At 41.3% G+C, this 20,208-nt stretch overlaps 1 protein-coding gene across 1 annotated transcript; it reads left to right on the top strand.

Annotated features, from left to right (window-relative positions):
• Positions 1-8,916: 8,916 nt before the first annotated feature.
• Positions 8,917-19,031, top strand: LGALS1 (galectin 1). Its single transcript, XM_053689043.1, has 4 exons — positions 8,917-8,983; positions 10,035-10,114; positions 18,359-18,530; positions 18,719-19,031. The coding sequence occupies exons 1-4, from the start codon at positions 8,972-8,974 to the stop codon at positions 18,860-18,862; spliced, it is 408 nt and encodes a 135-aa protein (XP_053545018.1). The 5' UTR covers positions 8,917-8,971; the 3' UTR covers positions 18,863-19,031.
• The last annotated feature ends 1,177 nt before the right edge of the window (positions 19,032-20,208 follow it).

Here is a 20,208-nt window from a genome sequence, read left to right as displayed (position 1 = left end):
TGATTGGATGGTGGCTGTCACGTGATACAGGGGGAGTGGAAATAGACATAACTGAAATTTGTCAGAAAAAAAATCTACTTCTCAAGTTCAGACTTGCTATTGCATTGTGTTTTTATTGTGCATTTGTTGATTATGCAAATCTACTGTGTTAAATGGTACTTAAACTTCCTATTCCCTCTCTCTTTCTCATTTCCCCCCACAAGTGATAACTTTTCTGTCCCCACTTTCCCTCTCACTGTTCAGCTGCTGCTCCCCCCCCCCCCATCTCTGTCAGTACTGAGCTGTATGTTCCACGCCACTCTGGCTAGGAAACCACAAGAAATGTTTCACTTCTCCTCCAAATCTATCTTTCAGCTGCCAACTAATGGAGATCCCTTCAAGAGAGGGAGAGGCAAATCCTCAGGTTTCAAAACTGAATGGAAATTATACGATCATTCTCTTTCAAATGATTCAATCACATTTATTTCTGCAAATGTGATAATAAAGCATTCAGTTCCTGCAAAATGCACACACAACATGGGATGAATAATGTGACTTGTGATAGTCTCTGGTAGTTCTTTATCATTGGTTTGAAAGGGATTAAGTACAGAAAAGGTACAGTATGTTGGATGTCTTAGTAAATGTGTGTGTAGATGCATGGGGAGAATATATGATCTGTAAGGTGTGATGAAGGCATCTATGAGGGGAGTAGGGAGAGGGTGTATGATCAGTAAGGGGTGATGATCTATGAGGGGAGTAGGGAGAGGGTGTATGATCAGTAAGGGGTGATGATCTATGAGGGGTGCAGGGAGAGAGTGTATGATCAGTAAGGGGTGATAATCTATGAGGGGTACAGGGAGAGGGTGTATGATCAGTAAGGGGTGATGATCTATGAGGGGTGCAGGGAGAGAGTGTATGATCAGTAAGGGGTGATGATCTATGAGGGGTGCAAGGAGAGGATGTATGATCAGTAAGGGGTGATGATCTATGAGGGGTGCAGGGAGAGGGCGTATGATCAGTAAGGGGTGATGATCTATGAGGGGTGCAAGGAAAGGGTGTATGATCTGTAAGGGGTGATGATCTATGAGGGGTGCAGGGAGAGGGTGTATGATCAGTAAGGGGTGATGATCTATGAGGGGTGCAGGGAAAGGGTGTATGATCTGCAAGGAGTGATTATCTATGAGTGGTGCATGGAGATGGTGTATGATCAATAAGGGGTGATGATCTATGAGGGGTGCATGGAGAGGGTGTATGGTCAGTAAGGGGTGATGATCTATGAGGGGTGCAGGGAGAGGGTGTATGGTCAGTAAGGGGTGATGATCTATGAGGGGTGCAGGGAGAGGGTGTATGATCAGTAAGGGGTGATGATCTATGAGGGGTACAGGGAGAGGATGTATGATCTGTAAGGGGTGATGATCTATGAGGGGTGCAGGGAGAGGGTGTATGATCAGTAAGGGGTGATAATCTATGAGGGGTGCAGAGAGAGGGTGTATAATCAGTAAGGGGTGATGATCTATGAGGGGTGCAGGGAGATGGTGTATGATCAGGAGGGGTGATCTATGAGGGTGCAGGGAGAGGGTGCATGATCAGTAAGGGGTGAGAATCTATGAGTGGTGCAGGGAGAGGGTGTATGATCAGTAAGGGGTGATGATCTATCAGGGGTGTGTCATGGATACCAGGCTGCCAAGGATACCTCCTCCTATATTGTGGATTATTGTGTCCCCACCAGCTTCCCTTTTATTGTTACCCTGAGTGCTTGTTGTCACAGAAAGAGCTGATCTCTTGGCCCCTTCATAACTTGCCGGGCTTATGGAATCACTTCCCCCTGAACTTTAACCTAGGTCGCTCCAAATACCCTTTGCCCTAGAACTCCGCTCTTTTGTAGATTTGTTATGCCTTTGGTTGACATGGGTTGGGGTGAGTGGTGAGGGGGACCTTACTCAGGAACCGTGGATTTTGGACACCCCCCCACCTTAGGCTGTTCCTGAGTACCTTTGCTAGGCTGCCGCTCCAGTCCCCAGTAACGGATCATGTCGCTTTTTGTACTGTGGCATCTGGGCACCAGGAGCTCTCTAACGACACCCTTGAATGGCCGCCACTCTCCTGGGATCACCCCGAAACTGTGATCTAGCTATTGTGAGGTCTCTATGTGACTATGGCTCCTATGGAGGTACCAGCCTGTCTGGAGGTGTGAGAAGCGCGGGATCAGATAAGGCTCTTATCAAGATGGGAATGTGTATATAAGCTGTGTATTTTTCCCAATAAAGCCTGTTCGTGTTTTACCTTAATACTGGTCTTGTCTGGTTATGAGGGGGGGCTACTTGCTATAATCACTTTGCCGCTCTACAGCTACAGGTTCCAGGAACAGGAAAGACCCTCTTGGCAGAGCTACCCATTCGGAGTAGCGGGAGTCCATCACAGGGTGTATGATCAGTAAGGGGTGATGATCTAAGAGGGGTGCAGGAAGAGGGTGTATGGTCTGTAAGGGGTGATGATCTATAAGGGGTACAGGGAGAGGGTATATGATCTGTAAGGGGTGATGATCTATGAGGGGTGTAAGATCAGTAAGGGGTGATGATCTATAAGGGGTGCAGGGAAAGGGTGTATGATCTGTAAGGAGTGATGATCTATGAGGGGTGCAGGGAGAGGCTATATGATCTGTAAGAGGTAATGAATTATGAGGGGTGCAGGGAGAGGGTGTATGATCAGTAAGGGGAGGGTAATTGTATATGAGGGGTACAGGGAGAGGCTGTATGATCAGTAAGGAGTTATGATCTATGAGGGGTGCAGGGAGAGGGTGTATGATCTGCAAGGGGTGATGATCTATGAGGATTGCAGAGAGAACATGGGTGACTCTTAAGGGGTGATAATCTAGGAGGGGTGCAGGGAGAGAGTGTATGATCAGTAAGGGGTGATGATCTATGAGGGGCGCAGGAAGAAGGTGTATGATCAGTAAGGGGTGATGATCTATGAGGGGCGCAGGGAGAAGGTGTATGATCAGTAAGGGGTGATGGTATATGAGGGGAGCAGGGAGTGGGTGTATAAGCTGTAAGGGGTGATCTATGAGTGGTGCAAGGAGAGGGTGTATGATCAGTAAGGGCTGATGATCTATAAGTGGTGCAAAAAGAGAGTGTATGATCTGTAAGGGGTGATGATCAATGAGGGTTGCAGGGAGAGAGTGGGTGACACTTAAGGGGTGATGATCTAGGAGGGGTACAAAGAGAGGGTGTATGATCAGTAAGGGGTGATGATCTATGAGGGGTTCAGGGAGAGGGTGTATGATCAATAAGGGGTGATGATTTATGAGGGGTGCATGGAGAGGGTGTATGATTAGTAAGGGGTGATGATCTATGAGGGGTGCATGGAGAGGGTGTATGATCAGTAAGGGGTGATGATCTATGAGGGGTGCATGGAGAGGGTGTATGATTAGTAAGGGGTGATGATCTATGAGGGGTGCAGGGAGAGGGTGTATGATCTGTAAGGGGTGATGACCTATGAGGGTGCAGGGAGAGGGTGTATGATCAGTAAGGGGTGATGATCTATGAGGGGTGCAGGGAGAGGGCGTATGATCAGTAAGGGGTTTTGATCTATGAGGGGTGCATGGAGAGGGTGTATGGTCAGTAAGGGGTGATGATCTATGAGGGGTGCAGGGAGAGGGTGTATGATCTGTAAGGGGTGATGATCTATGAGGGTGCAGGGAGAGGGTGTATGATCTGTAAGGGGTGATGATCTATGAGGGTGCAGGGAGAGGGTATATGATCAGTAAGGGGTGATGATCTATGAGGGTGTGCAGGGAGAGGGTATATGATCTGTAAGATATGATGATACAGTATATGGATCGGTGCAGGCGGGACATTATCTAGGAGGTGATGAACATACTCAGGGTATATATTTATATTAGCATAACAAGACCGAGCTATAATTAGATTAGGTTTTTGGGCAAACATTTCCCTGAGAGACAGGGTGGGTGATCAGTATTGTGTGGCGTATAAAGAAATAATAAGATTAATATTGACTCAGTATCAGTTTATTGTCTCAGCTATCACTGACTGTTAGAAAAAAACATGTTTATTTGCTTTTATTATACATTTGGCTTAAAGAGAGACCTTGAGGAATCATGTGCATCTCAGAAAATAAAGTGAACCCCTTTTTGAGCTGCTGCTGTGGCTCCCCCCCTCTGTATATTTGGCAGACGCTGGGACTGCGTTGACTTTTTTTGCCAGATTTTTTTCCCTATGTCTCCGAAAGTCAAACATTTCTTTGTTTTTGGCTTTGTCCTGATGTTCAGACTTTCCCGCCCATGTATTTCTGGCAAATTAAGTATTTATTTTATGTAAAAAAAAACTAACTAGTAATGTTATAAAATGATTAATTATAATTAAACAATAATATTTAACAAAATGTATCAGTATTTTGTGGAATGTAGAGGTGTGGGAGGGAGAGGTAGTACTAAATGTTACTCCTTCCAAGAAATGTTTTATAGAATCCAGTAGTGTCTGAGCCTGTCCTGAAAGTGTGCAGTTATTAGATCTTTAGATAGAAATCCAAGACTGTGTGGCTCTGTCCTGAAGGGTTGTCATCAGTATAGCTTGCCATATTGCCGCTTTAAGAGGGACTCATATGAAATATACATATGTCAGGGTTCTTACAATGGAAAATTATTCAAACATTTCTTTTAAACAGCCTCTGGCATGTATTTTTCATGTGTCCTCCTTTAAAGCAGCAATATGGCAAACCTACATCAGTAGATCATGTGGTAGAAATACAGCATTGTCTGTGCCAGTATGGATAGCGTGCCATTTCTTAACCATTCCACATAAGATAAAAGTCAGCATTCTCTGTACCTGGCCTGATATTGTGCCAGTAGATATTAGGAAGATAAATGATCCTGTCCTGATAATATGTCATTGCTAGTTTATCTCATGTTAGATGAAAATCAGCACTGTTTGAGCAGGTCCGGACAATGTGCAGTTAAAGGGACAGTTTACTCAAAAATGTTCTCCTCTTTAAACTATTCCCAACTATTCATTTTACCTGTTGTAGTGTATTAAATGGTTCACAAGTCGATCCTTTACCTTTATTTCTGCATTTGAAATAGCTTATTTAGCCTGTGGTATCCCCACCTATACTGAAAGTTTCTATACTGAAGTCTAGTATATTGACAAGCATAAGTAAATACAGCCAGCAGAAGAAATTACACTCCCAGTGGGGTGCAGGATAGTTAAAAGGACACTAAACACAATTTTTTTATTTAATGATTCAAATAGAGCAGCAATTTTAAGCAACTTTCTAATTTACTCCTATTATCAATTTTTCTTTGTTCTCTTGCTATCTTTATTTAAAAAGCAGGAATGTGATGCATAGGAGCCGGACAATTTTTGGTTGAGAACCTGGGTTATGCTTGCTTATTGGTGGGTAAATGTCAGCCTCCAATAACCAAGCACTATCCATGGTGCTGAACCTAAAATAGGCTGGCTGCTAAGATTTACATTCATGATTTTCAAATAAAGATAGCAAGAGAACGAAGAAAAATTGATAATAGGAGTAAATTAGAAAGTTGCTGTAAATTGCATGCTCTATCTGAATCATTAAAGAAGAAACAAATGGGTTCAGTGTTCCTTTAAGTAATAAAATGTTAATATTCCAGTGTTCTATCTAAGTATTGGACTTTGGTTTACAAACAGATATAAGATAAGGAAGCAAGTGTGTGTACACAAAGTGATAACATAATGAGATCTGATATTACCTGAAACTCAATCCATTGTAATAGGCTGTGGTTTAAAAGCACAAAACCAGCAATTTCATATACACAAATAAACCTGAAGATGAAATTCCTCATACATTTTATACAGCTGGTATAACAAGTCATTTAAAATACATTAATCAGAATTTTTTTTTATAATGTGCAGGCAATATGTTACCCCACATTAGATATAGAACTGGTGTCTGAACCTGCCCTGATAATGTGCAGGCAATATTTTACCCGTATTAGATATAGAACTGGTGTCTGAACCTGCCCTGATAATGTGCAGGCAATATGTTACCCGCATTAGATATAGAACTGGTGTCTGAACCTGTCCTGATAATGTGCAGGCAATATGTTACCCCACATTAGATATAGAACTGGTGTCTGAACCTGCCCTGATAATGTGCAGGCAATATGTAACCCGCATTAGATATAGAACTGGTGTCTGAACCTGTCCTGATAATGTGCAGGCAATATGTCACCCGCATTAGATATAGAACTGGTGTCTGAACCTGCCCTGATAATGTGCAGACAATATCTTACCCCACATTAGATATAGAACTGGTGTCTGAAGCTGCCCTGATAATGTGCAGGCAATATGTCACCCGCATTAGATATAGAACTGGTGTCTGAACCTGCCCTGATAAGGTGCAAGCAATATGTTACCCGCATTAGATATAGAACTGGTGTCTGAGCCTGTCCTGATAAGGTGCAGGCAATATGTCACCCGCATTAGATATAGAACTGGTGTCTGAACCTGCCCTGATAATGTGCAGACAATATGTTACCCCACATTAGATATAGAACTGGTGTCTGAACCTGCCCTGATAATGTGCAGGCAATATGTAACCCGCATTAGATATAGAACTGGTGTCTGAACCTGTCCTGATAATGTGCAGGCAATATGTAACCCGCATTAGATATAGAACTGGTGTCTGAACCTGTCCTGATAATGTGCAGGCAATATGTCACCCGCATTAGATATAGAACTGGTGTCTGAACTTGTCCTGATAATGTGCAGGCAATATGTTACCCGCATTAGATATAGAACTGGTGTCTGAGCCTGTCCTGATAATGTGCAAGCAATATGTTACCCGCATTAGATATAGAACTGGTGTCTGAGCCTGTCCTGATAAGGTGCAGGCAATATGTAACCCGCATTAGATATAGAACTGGTGTCTGAGCCTGTCCTGATAATGTGCAGGCAATATGTTACTCACATTAGATATAGAACTGGTGTCTGAACTTGTCCTGATAATGTGCAGGCAATATGTTACCCGCATTAGATATAGAACTGGTGTCTGAGCCTGTCCTGATAATGTGCAAGCAATATGTTACCCGCATTAGATATAGAACTGGTGTCTGAACCTGCCCTGATAATGTGCAGGCAATATGTAACCCGCATTAGATATAGAACTGGTGTCTGAACCTGTCCTGATAATGTGCAGGCAATATGTTACCCGCATTAGATATAGAACTGGTGTCTGAACCTGTCCTGATAATGTGCAGGCAATATGTTACCCGCATTAGATATAGAACTGGTGTCTGAACCTGTCCTGATAATGTGCAGGCAATATGTTACCCGCATTAGATATAGAACTGGTGTCTGAACCTGTCCTGATAATGTGCAGGCAATATGTTACCCCACATTAGATAAAGAACTGGTGTCTGAACCTGCCCTGATAATGTGCAGGCAATATGTAACCCGCATTAGATATAGAACTGGTGTCTGAGCCTGTCCTGATAATGTGCAGGCAATATGTTACCCGCATTAGATATAGAACTAGTGTCTGAGCCTGTCCTGATAATGTGCAGGCAATTATGTTACCCGCATTAGATATAGAACTGGTGTCTGAGCCTGTCCTGATAAGGTGCAGGCAATATGTTACCGCGCATTAGATGTAGAACTGGTGTCTGAACTTGTCCTGATAATGTGCAGGCAATATGTTACCTGCATTAGATATAGAACTGGTGTCTGAGCCTGTCCTGATAATGTGCAGGCAATATGTTACCCTACATTAGATATAGAACTGGTGTCTGAACCTGTCCTGATAATGTGCAGGCAATATGTTACCCTGCATTAGAAAATCATACTGCAGTCTCTGTGTAAGTCCCATCTCCCCACATTAAATGGAAAACTAGCTCTGTCCGGATAATTTATAAGTTATAGTACAGTGAGCCTGTCCTGATAATTTATAAGGTATAGTGAAGTGAGCCTGTCCTGATCATTTATAAGGTATAGTGAAGTGAGCCTGTCTTGATAATCTATAAGTTATAGTACAGTGAGCCTGTCCTGATAATGTGCAATCAAAATGTCATTCCACATTAGATAGATACCCATGCTCAACCTGTCCTGATAATGCACAGTCAGCAAATCAGTCTACAATATTGCCTGAGCCTGTCCTGATGAAATACAGTTAAACGGTTCCTGCCACTGTACAAAAACCCAGCAACAAACTCTTTTGTTTGTGGTCTCTAAGCATTAGTTTCTCTACCCCCCCCCCCCCCCACACACACACACTTGTGAGTCAGAGTCTCCAGACCTCAGAGCTGGAGCACGCATAATGGATCAGACCCAGTCAATCTCCAGATGCCAGCATTAACCCCTAATGTGACAAGAAGATCATTTCAATATTGTACCTTCTCAGCAGTTCTCTTGCTAAGCTGATCCTCAACAGTTAGGTTATCAGAGAGATACCTGTGTATATGACTTGCAGGTCTGATTGTGATCATGGAGACTTGTCACTGGGTTTATTTACATGATGCTGAAGGTACATAAGGGCAACATGACCCCTAGGTACCTTATTGTAGTGCATATCTGAGGGAGGCATTATACATAGGCTGACCATATTGCCGCTTTAAAAAGGGACACATATGAAAAATACATATGTCAGGGTTCTTATAATAGAACATTCTTCAAAGCATTTCTTTAATCAGCCCTGACATATGTATTTTTCATATGTGTCCCTTTTTAAAGCGGCAATATGGTCAGCCTAATTATACAGACTTTTTAATGCAGCAATACAGGCACAAGGGTTACTAAACTCACAATGGGCATCTCTTGCCAACAAATCACATCTGCAAAATGTCTACAAAACTGAGTTTGGTGGAAAGGGCTTTTGTGGTCACGCCCAGCTTAAATACTCTTTCCTGATTGGTTGGGGGCGTGGTCCAGCTCTGGGATATAAAGCCTGGGAAGCCCAGCTGGTGGTTTATTTGGATCACTGGAAGACTTGAGATAGGAAGATGGCACAGTGTGTAAGTCTGGGTGGGGAAAGCAACTACATCAGGATCCTCTAGTTGTTGGGTGAAACGTTAATTGGTGTATTGTGCTATGGTTATTGTTTGTGGACTGTTTAACAAATCATTAGGTGTTGAGGACTTCTGTTGGGTGAAACAGATATGGTGGATTAAGGGTGTTTCTGGCTCAGCCTTTTTTTTTTAAATGTGCCCCTTAATTTACTGCACTCTGTGTGTCAGATGCCACCACTTATGTCATAAACAAGTTTTAGACCAAAGAATTTAACAACAATAATTTAACATATTTGAGTTGCTGATCTCCCTCCCCAACTTTTGTAAGACTTTAGGCTGTAGCCAGAGCTGTTGGTTTCTTTGCTATGTTTATGGAATTAATGTGCATAATAAGGAGGTTACGGAACCAGAGGGTGCTCTGCTTAAATACAACAAAATGACTGCTGCATGTGACAATCTTTTGTTTGGTTAGTTAAGTAGCCAATCGCAGCAGCTGGCAATTCCCCTGCTTATTGTGTGATCTTTATTTTTAATTCTATTATTTATAATTACAAATAATGTGAAAGATCTGGCAAATAAGGGGTTACCCAGGCCCTAGTGATGGTGCATAGGTCACATTACCATAATGAATCTCTTTGCTCTCCAGACAGCTGTGGGTTAACTGCTCAGAACTTGCATTTTACTTTCACAAGGGGTTTGAGTCAAGTTGGGAGTTGCTGGCAGATCATTCTGTGAGGGTTAACTCTTTATGGCTCTAGGGACATATCAGCTATTGGCAGAATTGAGAATCATGTCTGGGAACTTAATTAACCACTGGTTAGAAATATTTGTGGATAAATCTACGAATCCACACTAGGAAGGCAGGGGTTAAGGAGAAACTGTGCCCATTAATAATTGTGAATAAGCAAATGCCACGTAGGGTTAAATCTTAACATCTCAAATCCAACCATTGTTTATTTAACACAAAAGCACAGTACCACTGCTTTTTAAAGTTGTATTATTGTGATCTGCAATAAAGCAGCCATCTCTGATGGATTCTGGGGTTTTTTCTCTTCAGGGTGTGGTTCTGAATAACCTTAATCTGAAGAAGGGGCACTGCCTGGCATTGAAAGGTCTCATTCCCAAAGATTCTAAAGGGTAAGTAAAACGTGCCCCTCTGCAACGGAAAAGCTAAGTGGGTACTTACTGAGTCATCTGCTGTAGGTCTGAATTTTCCAGTTTAATTGAGGTTTATATAGTAAAGCAATCCAGGTCAGATGTTCATTATTTCTGCAGTAATTATTTCCTGGCATTTTATTCTCTCTCCACTGCAATCCCAAAAAGTAATTCTTTAACTGCAGAGATAAAATCAAAGTTTAGTTTTAGATGGGTGTGGTGAACACTAATGGGTTAATCTGTATCTTAACATTCTATCAAACGCAATATGTGTAAATGACCGTAAATTACACTGTTGCTGTGTCTCTGATTTATGGAAACTATAGGCAGTGCCCTTATAACAAATCTTGAGTTGAAACGTCCCTAATTTGGTAAAACACAAATTGAGCATCTCTGCGCTGGCGGGTCAGGGAGGGGCCACCTGGGCTCCTTGCCAGGCCACAGAGTATCACATCTGTCATAGGATCACAGCTCATGCGGAGGGGGGGGGTGATGTACCGGAGGCTTTAGGTCCTGGTTACAGTTAATGATGTAGGCTTCAGTATTAACCAGTTTGCTGCTGGTTTCTGTAAAGTCACAGGGTTAGTGGTATCTGAGCTAGAAATGTGTGTGAGGATGATGAAAACAGGCTACCATGTCCTGATATACAGTCAGGAGTCATCATAGGACACCTAGCACTGTTTTGAGCCTGTGCTGATAATGTGCACGTAGAATGTAAATCTACATTAGACCCCATCCCTGAATAAACCTGTCATAGTAATATGCAGTCAGGGGCTAAATTGACAGTAGTTCCAGCACGGAATGACCCTGTCCTGATGATCTGTTTTGGGGTTTCTCTGGATGAGACACTTGGCACTGATTAAGTTTCTCCTTTAAAAGCAGCTCAAGAGGTAACATCAGTGAGCTGAATATTAGACCCACTTTCTTATAAAGGTTCCTCTTTATGAGGTTTACAGTTCCTGGAGAGACTTAGGACAGTCCTAAAGATTCTCTAATTCAGGGATCCCAGACAATATTATTGGTCAGGGCCAATTGTTGTTAAAGCTGGACATTTCTTTGAACATTGGGTGGGATTGTTAAACCTTTAAATTGTAAGGAGAGTCAGAGTTCCCAAATCAAGACAACTTACCTGCCAAACCTTTTAATAGTCACCCTGAGGCTGACTTGTGGTGACAGTGTAGTCTGGGGGCGGGGCATAACCCAGGGGTGGAGTCAGTATGTTTTGGAGGGGATGGCAGAATTTATGCACAGGGAGCATACAGGAGGCTGTAGGGTATTGGTGTTTGGGAAGTTTGAAGCTCTGGAATAATTCTCTAGTTTCTTAGCCCATTGGAAGCTGCTGTTCTTATGCCGTCCTCTGTACTTAGATACAATAACAGTGCCCCAAAAATAAGCACAAGACATCTGACTTAAAGGGAAAATGTAGTGAGGCAAGCAGCTGTGAAGAGTGAATTGTATTCAACTGGATGGGCTATTTGTCTCCAACCTACAACAGTGAGGTTGATATTTGCAGTATTACTATTTTCAGTATAGGTGGGAAAACAGCAGGCAAAATTATATATTTAAAATGTCATACTAAAGGTAAATTAGCTTTTTAGAAACAATCTAATACACCCCAGCACATAAAAATATGGGTACATTTTAAAAGGGGAGAAGATTTGACAGGACCAAGGTCCCTATTAAACATGTTAAAAGGATACTTTTCTGATAAAATAAGTTAATACGATCTTTAGATGTTGTCATATTTTGGCCCATTAATAGCAAATGTTCTTGTAAAACCTCCTGCACTGATTCAATAGTATGTCAGCTAAATGTTCCTGGTCCTAGAACTCTTGGATAAATATCCGCTTAAATAACAAACCAACACAATGACTGGTATAGATTGCAGATCTCACTGTTTTATTTCTGTGTGCCAGGAGGCTGTGGCTTGTCTTGCTAGTCGGTCAGTGGGAAGGATCAGGGTGGGCTACCTTTGGGGTCAGCAGGGGATTCCTAGTAAAAATGGGGCATTTATATTGAGAAATAGGGCTCAGAATCTGTGCAGTTGAAGCTCTAAGACTGGCTGCAGCTTTATTGCCTAATACAACATAATACCTCATGTTAACCCCTTGCCCCCTGGTATTAACATCCTGCTGTAAACCTCAGGGGTCTCGCCACTTACAGGACCAGCCATCTGCTAATGAAATCACTTAGACAATGAAGTAAAATTTAAACTTTCATTATTCAGATAGAACATGCAAATTTCCAATTTACTTTGATTATCGAAGTTGCTTTGTTCTCTTGGTATCCTTTGAAAAACATAACTAGCTATACTTGGGAGTAGCAATGCACTACTGTGACTAAGATGGTGATTGGTGGCTGCACAGAAATGCCTTTTGTCATTGGCTCACCTGATGAGTTCAGCTAGCTCACAGTAATGCATTGCTGCACCTTCAACAAAAGATACTAAGAGAATAAAGCAAATTTGATAATGGAAGTCATTTGGAAAGTTATTTTAAAACTGAATGTTCTATCTGAAATATAAAAAATAAATTTTTGGTTTCATGTCCCTATAAAGTCCTGCTTTATAATCACATGACCCCCACCCTGCAAGACACTTGCTATGGCAACTCTGCTTACTTCACCAAAACAAGATGAGGTGAAAGGGGAACTTCTCTTGTGAGTAAATCAGCTTCCTGCCCAGCGTCTTTGCACAAACCTTATGATAAACTCCCCCTTCCAACTGCTCAAAGGCCAAATAACCTTAGTGGCAGCACAAAAGGAAAGTGTCCCGTTAAACCAAAGTGAGCATTAAGGGCACGCAATATTCTAAGTTCGGCTTTTTGCGCTTGTATTAGCACACAAGCGATAAGTTTACTTTTTTAACTAAGACCAGCGAAACCTGACGAGCACAAAAATCCAAACTTCTAGCGCAGTTAGCACTCCACTTGTAATCTGACCCTAAATCTGTGTATAAACTAACAAGAGTAGTCATGATTATGCTGCACAGCTAGTTCCTTACCCAGTGACACTAGGGACATGATATAGACTCCACCCCTCCCCTCTTGTTCCTTTGGGGCTGTACATACGACACTAGGGACATGATATAGACTCCACCCCTCCCCTCTTGTTCCTTTGGGGCTGTATATATGACACTAGGGACAGGATTTAGACTCCAACCCTCCCCTCTTGTTCCTTTGGGGCTGTATATACGACACTAGGGACAGGATATAGACTCCACCTCTCCCCTCTTGGTCCTCTGGGGCTGTATATATACGACACTAGGGACAGGATATAGACTGCACCGCTCACCTACTGTTCCTCTGGGGCTGTATATACGACACTAGGGACAGGATATAGACTGCACCCCTCCCCTACTGTTCCTCTGGGGCTGTATATATACAACACTAGGGACAGGATATAGACTCCACCCCTCCCCTCTTGGTCCTCTGGGGCTGTATATACGACAATAGGGACAGGATATAGACTCCACCTCTCCCCTCTTGGTCCTCTGGGGCTGTATATACGACACTAGGGACAGGATATAGACTCCACCCCTCCCCTCTTGGTCCTCTGGGGCTGTATATATGACACTAGGGACATGATATAGACTCCACCCCTCCCCCTTGGTCCTCTGGGGCTGTATATACAAGACTCAAATGTCTACTTAATAAAGGGAATTAGATCTTATGCAAGATTTATGTAAAGTGTGTCCCCCTTCAGAGAAGCTGGATATCAAAATGAATCGCTAATGATGCAGCAAATTACCCAAATCAAGTGCATATCTTTTCCCTCAATTGTAGCCAATTAAGACTAATAAATGATTTTGTGCACTGCTCTAAACAATCACTAAGTAACATGTAGCTGCTGCACACTTAGGTTACAGAATTTGATTTCTAGAAACTGTTTGGAGTATGAGAGAAGCTTCTTTGCTTTTGCTGTGTAAATAAACAATATATGATGAATATCATCAGGTTTCATTAAAGTAAATACAGTAGATTTGCATAATCAACAAACATCATAACAAGTACATTTTTTTTTTTCCTGACAAATTTAAGTCTATTTCCACTCTACCTGTATCATGTGACAACCATCAGCCAATCACAGATGCATATAACTATATATTCTGTGAATTGTTGCATGTGCTCAGTAGTTGCTGGTGACTCAAAATGTGTAAATATAAAAAGGCTGTGCACATTTTGTTAATGGAAGTAAATCGCAAAGTTATTCAAAATTGCTGCTCTATCTGAATCATGACAGTTTAATTTTTTTACTTGAGTGTCCCTTTAATTATTTTTAAAATTGTACATTTTATACTTTAAAGGGACAGTATACACCAATTTTCATATAACTGCATGTAATACACTACTATAAAAAGAATAGGCACAGATACTGAAATAAAAATCCAGTATAAAACATTTTTAAAAACTAAATTAGAAGCTCCCAGTTTAGCATTGTTGATGAGGTTAGGCTGGGACACCCAGTGAAAGGGGCTGATAAAGCAGAAAGAGAAGACCCCCTCTGCATAAGCAGACAGATTACGTAAACGTAAGCAGAAATCTGTAGACATCAGTATACATCTGATACTTAAGGGCGTGATTAGGTGCCTGCAAATCAGCACAATGTTAAAAAAAATAAACTATAGATTGTTACAAAATCACTCCCATATGGGCTATAAAAATGGATCATTTACAAAACTACTATGCAAAGAAAAATCTAGTGTACAATGTCCCTTTTAACTTTCAAAATGATAGGGTCCCCCCCCCCCAATTTCCTGTAATAGGTGGAATTGCAGGGTTGGTTGGAGCCTAAAGGGACATAAAGCACAAACCTTTTCTTTCATCATTCAGACAGAGCATACAGTTTTGAACAACTTTCCAATTATCTCTATTCTCTAATTTGCTTTGCTCTTATGGTTTCTTTTGTTGAAGGCCCAGCAATGCACTACTGACGGGAGGCATAGGTTTGTGTAGCTAGCTCCTAGTAGTGCAATGCTGCTCGTGAGCTAACCCAGGTATGCTTTTCAACAAAGGATACCAGAAGAATTAAGCAAATTAGATTATATAAGTAAACTAGAAAGTAATTTCATATTTTGTTGTATCTAAATCATGAGTTTTCTTGGGGTTTCATGTCCCTTTAAAGGGACATGAGATACTTTGAGATGTAATATAATAAATGATTCATTATGTGAAGTAAAAAAAAAATTGTTTCAGTGGCGTCTCCAGGGGCAACTTACCTGTGGCCCACCATTGTTTTTTGTGTGGGGTGTGATGTGGGCGGAGTCCGTGTGAAGCTGGGAGCTTTGGGTGGGAAAATGAGGGCCAATTACAGTTGATTGGGGGGCCAGCCATTATGCTTGGGGGCTAGTGCTTTCCTGCCTCCCCTAACTCCACTGCATTATTTTGACTCTTTATTCTGTAACTTAAAGGGACATAAAACATGTTAAGATTATAAAGGGCTAATTAAGTAAAAATAGTTTGCATAAAAAAAATTGTTTAAAAATTGCCGGCAAGTATTTTAATAATTTTCAAAAATAAGCAAAATTTGTTACAAATCCATGCTGTCTGGAGTAGACCTATTTCCTCCCCCTTATCAGTGTTTAACCTCAAACACAGGCATTGTAATTTAAACTGAGTTCACAGCAGCTTATTTGCTTTTAGGCATGCTCCAGCAGATAATGAGTTAAAGTATTGCATTCTTCCAAATCAATGGTGGATATGGATGCAACCATAAAAGGAATTGTGTGGGGGGAGTTAGAGCTGTATAATTCGGACACTTAAAAGAAAGGGTTAATGGCGAGGCACTGCAGTATAAAAGTAGGTAAAGTAATTAAAGTACATATTATATTTTGTCTCTATCCCAACTTGTTTTATGTTCTTAATTAATATACAATTGTATTATACATTTTCGCTTGTTTGTCTCGGCATTGCGAAATTCCCCAAAGACTCTGTTAGGACGATCTCTGCTGAAATACTAAACAATGAATAAAGTGATTCATTGTTAGTATGTATCTCGGCGTAGATCGTAATTGCGCATGCGAAAAATTTTCTATGTTAAGCACGTATCCTTTCGCTTACGACGGGTGGGACCACTGAACACTGTAGGCAGCATAAACCCGGAAAAAAGAGAGGGCGGAGGAACAGACTGGATAATAAGTAAATATACTTTAGCTTTAAAAAAAAAAGTTAGCGACTAAACTAAGCCATTTCCCACCTGGGTGCTAATATTTTTTTTTTTATTATTTTTGCAATTTTTGAAAACTTTTTTTAACTTTAATATTTTTTACAGACCCCCAAGACTTACACTGTTGGAAAGGTTAGGCGATTACCTTTCCAACAATGGGTCTTGAGGGTCTGTAGCTGCTTAGATGCCTGAGATACAGGCTTCTAAGCAGCATGCCCCCTGCTCCTATACTTAACATTGTTAATTTTAAATAAAGTTGCGCGGTGACGTCATCACGTGAAGCCCCGGCGATGCCTGTCACTCTACAGGCACGATCGCCGGGGTAGGAGCAGCAAGGAGCCCCCCGATCTCCCTCAAGGTGGGAAGAGTGCTCATGACGGCTCTGAGCCGTCATTAGCACCAGAGTGAGAAACTCTGTGACGGCTCAGAGCTGTCATTGGCACTGAAAGGGTTAAACTATAGCATGATTCTAGTGCAAGTAAATTTACTTTCACTTTAAGACAAATTGTGAGATGTCCAATTCCCCGGAGTTTCCACAGAAGAATGTCCTACCAAGTTGTAACCTAGACTTCCCCTTATCTAATCTGTTGCTGAGAGCAGTTGGGAACAATGTGCAAACATTGTCTGACTAGAATATAGCAATTAACAGGGTTTAATGTCCCTTTTACACTGCTATATAATAAACAGTCATTGTTTTCACATAATCTGTCCTTTAATTCTCTTCAGCAGAAACAAAGAAATTAATATTTGGCCTCAATATGGCAGCGCCCACAACTATATAGAAACTAAAATGTTATGCTTTATTCATTAAAGAACAAATATTTAAAAAAAAAATAGATCTGCACATTCTCAGGTTAACCTTTCATTTGAATACATTATATTTTGTGTTCAATGTTCCGTTTAGAAATCTGGAGTGCAGCATGTGATTACTCGATAAGTGGAGGGATTGATTTATATCTCACTAATTGGCTGCGGCCAGGGGTCAAGTCCTACAAAAAAAGTTTGGGAACTCGCCAAGACTTCCACACCCCTCACAAATATTGTTCTATCTATCTCCTCTATCGTGAAGGTGAACTTTGATGAATCAGTGCCCTGGTTTTTAAAAACACTAAGAACAGGGGCACTTTCATTCATCAAAGTTTACATTTCACTGTTTTTGTAAAAATACTTACCTTTTTTTATTCTGGAAGCTGCTGCGGCGCATCCCCTGCCCGTCGCAAGTCTATTCTTACGTCACCAATGACGAATCCGGCTTCCTCCAATCACAGCGTGGCCTCAGGCAAGGTTTGCTCTGGGGGGGGGGGGGGGGTGGGAAGCCGTGAGTTAGAGGAAGCCGGATTCGTCATTGGTGACGTATGAAGAGACTTGCGGGGGAAGTGCTGGAGCAGCTTCCAGAATAAAAGGAAAGTATTTTTTACAAAAACTGTGAAATGTAAACTTTGATGAATGAAAGTGCCCCTGCTCTTAATAGTATTTTTAAAAACAGGGCACCGATTCATCAAAGTTCACCTTCGCTTTAAGGTGCAATAGTCCTATTTCTGCTGAGGGAGCTAAATAAACCTAGAGCAAGCCACACAGAAATGTAAGCACCATGTGTTTCACACGGCAGAACAGTTGACAGGCTTGCATTTAGTGTATTGTAGGAAGTGTTGCTGGCCATTACTAGAGGATCTCACTGTCCCTCAAACTAGGCTGTGTCCAGCTCCTCCCATCAGCAGCAGTGTTTACTGAAGCGTTTCTGTTCTCTGCCTAGTGGGAACTCAGTTCCTCCTGCAAAAATAGTGCAGGAACTCCATTCCCATGCGTTCCCGCTCAACTTGACCCCTGGCTGCAGCACAGAACACTCATGAGCTTTTTCAAGCGCTATGTCTCAAACAGAATTTTTTTGCAAAATAAGTCTAAAATGTTTTTATTATTGTTCCTTGGATCCGTTACAGTACTTACAAACTATTTTGAAAGAAATATTGTACTGAGAGTAACTAGATTTAGTATTCTGTTCCAGCTCTTTAATGACATTTTATATTTACCTATAAGCACAATTTAAGTCTTTCCTTTCTTTTAAAGGTTCACCGTAAACCTGGGCAAGGACGCCACCAACTTTATCCTTCATTTCAACGTACGGTTTAACCTTCATGGTGACACAAACATCATAGTGTGCAATTCCAAAGAGGGTGATACCTGGGGGACAGAGCAAAGGGAAAAGTCATTTCCTTTCAAGCAAGGAGAGGAAACTTCAGTAAGTCTGGTTTTGTACATTTATTAACCCCTTGTCTGCTAGAGAGCTTTAATTCATTGCAGTGTCTGCTCTGGAAGTCAAGAGGTTAATAACTACCAGTCCTGTTCTGTCCATACAATAAAAAGCCTATTTGGTATCAAAGCCAGGCCTCGCTATTAATGAAACCCTGTACTTTCCTCCTCTTGCAGATATGTTTTACGCACGAGGCGGATAAACTGAAGGTGAAACTCTCAGATGGATCAGAATTCGCATTCCCGGCCCGGATGCAGTTAGACACCATTTCCTTTATATGCCTGGAGGGTTTAGAGATGAAATCACTCTCACTGGAGTGAATGAGTCTACCTGTGACATCATGACTTTCCCACAATTCCACAGTGTGGTCTACCTTGTAGTAGTTTTGCTACGGAATGCTGCAGCCTCTTGCCATGAATAGAGTTGGTTGCTTCTGATTAGTAGTTAATTCTCTATCTGTAGACTGGGTTAATAAAATCTAATCACTTCTCTGCTGTGTCCTTTGTGTGCTGCATATATTTAAAGGGACATGAAACAAACTTTTTTTTTTTCTCATGATTCAGACAGGACATACAATTAAAAAATAAATAATCCAATTTGCTTCATTCTTCTGTTTATTCTTTGAAGAGATATCTAGATAGGCAGTGTGCACGTGTCTAGAAGACTACATGACCGGAAATATCGCTGCCATCTAGTGCTTTTGCTAATGTATAATATTCTTGCAAAACTGCTGCCTTATGCCGCGGACATGTGCACACTCCTGAGCCTACCTTGATGCTTTTCAACAAAGGATAACAAAAGAATATTATTTGATAATAGAAGTAAATTGGGAAAGTTATTTAAAATTGTATGTTCTATCTGAATCATGACAGAAAATTTGTTATGTCCCTTTTTAAGAAGCAAAAAGTTTATATTTTTCTTTGTCACCCCAGAAGTGGCGATCAATCACTGCAATACGCGCTCGTTCTGAGTGATTGACATTCCCTGCTCAAGCGCAATTGGTTGCATAAGAACCTTCGTGTGCAATGATACATTTCGCCATGTGATGTCACATCATTCACAAGGGGCGATTTGCAAGTGAACAGGATCGTTACTTGTGAACTTGTCTGTCTGCAGGGAAAGTAAATTAGCAGTTAAGCACTGTATGTAAAATGCCTTTTAGAAGCCTTTACCAGTTTTGCAGCCCAATGACACACTCCTTATAAATATCCTCTTATCTCCTTAATTGCAGTTCTGAGAACTAGAAAATCCACAATTTTCTGAGCTAAATTACATGAAAAGGTTAAAAAAAATGAAAATATATTGCAGTTGTATTACTGCACATAACTAAACACTTTATATAAAATCTGAAAGTGTTTACTGTCCCTTTAAATATTTTGGTCTAGATTAGAAGTGAAACGCTAATGTCAGTGCAGGACGTTATAAGCAATATCGTGACTGCGCTGAGAAACGCACCTATTACACGTTAAGTAAATTGTTGCAATCAAGCTCAAAACAAACCTCTGTGCTCAAAGTACTAGGCTCGAGACCTAGCGTAAAGTGTAAGGGTTTGACAAACGTTGCACAAAACACATCACAAACACATTAATATAAACTATTACACGCATATGTACATATGATAAAAAAAGAGGTTTTTAAGGGTTAAAAGGGATATGGCATTACAAGG

This window comes from Bombina bombina, chromosome 7 (assembly GCF_027579735.1).
Source record: "Bombina bombina isolate aBomBom1 chromosome 7, aBomBom1.pri, whole genome shotgun sequence".
NCBI classification, from domain to species: Eukaryota; Metazoa; Chordata; class Amphibia; order Anura; family Bombinatoridae; genus Bombina; species Bombina bombina.
Note: the sequence above shows the minus strand (reverse complement) of the source record. Positions and strands in the feature narration are given on the sequence as shown.

Coding starts and splice junctions, on each gene's coding strand:
- LGALS1 (XM_053689043.1), top strand. Junction 10,115..18,358: donor ATTCCCAAAGATTCTAAAGG/GTAAGTAAAACG, acceptor TTTCTTTTAAAG/GTTCACCGTAAACCTGGGCA. Junction 18,531..18,718: donor AGCAAGGAGAGGAAACTTCA/GTAAGTCTGGTT, acceptor CTCCTCTTGCAG/ATATGTTTTACGCACGAGGC.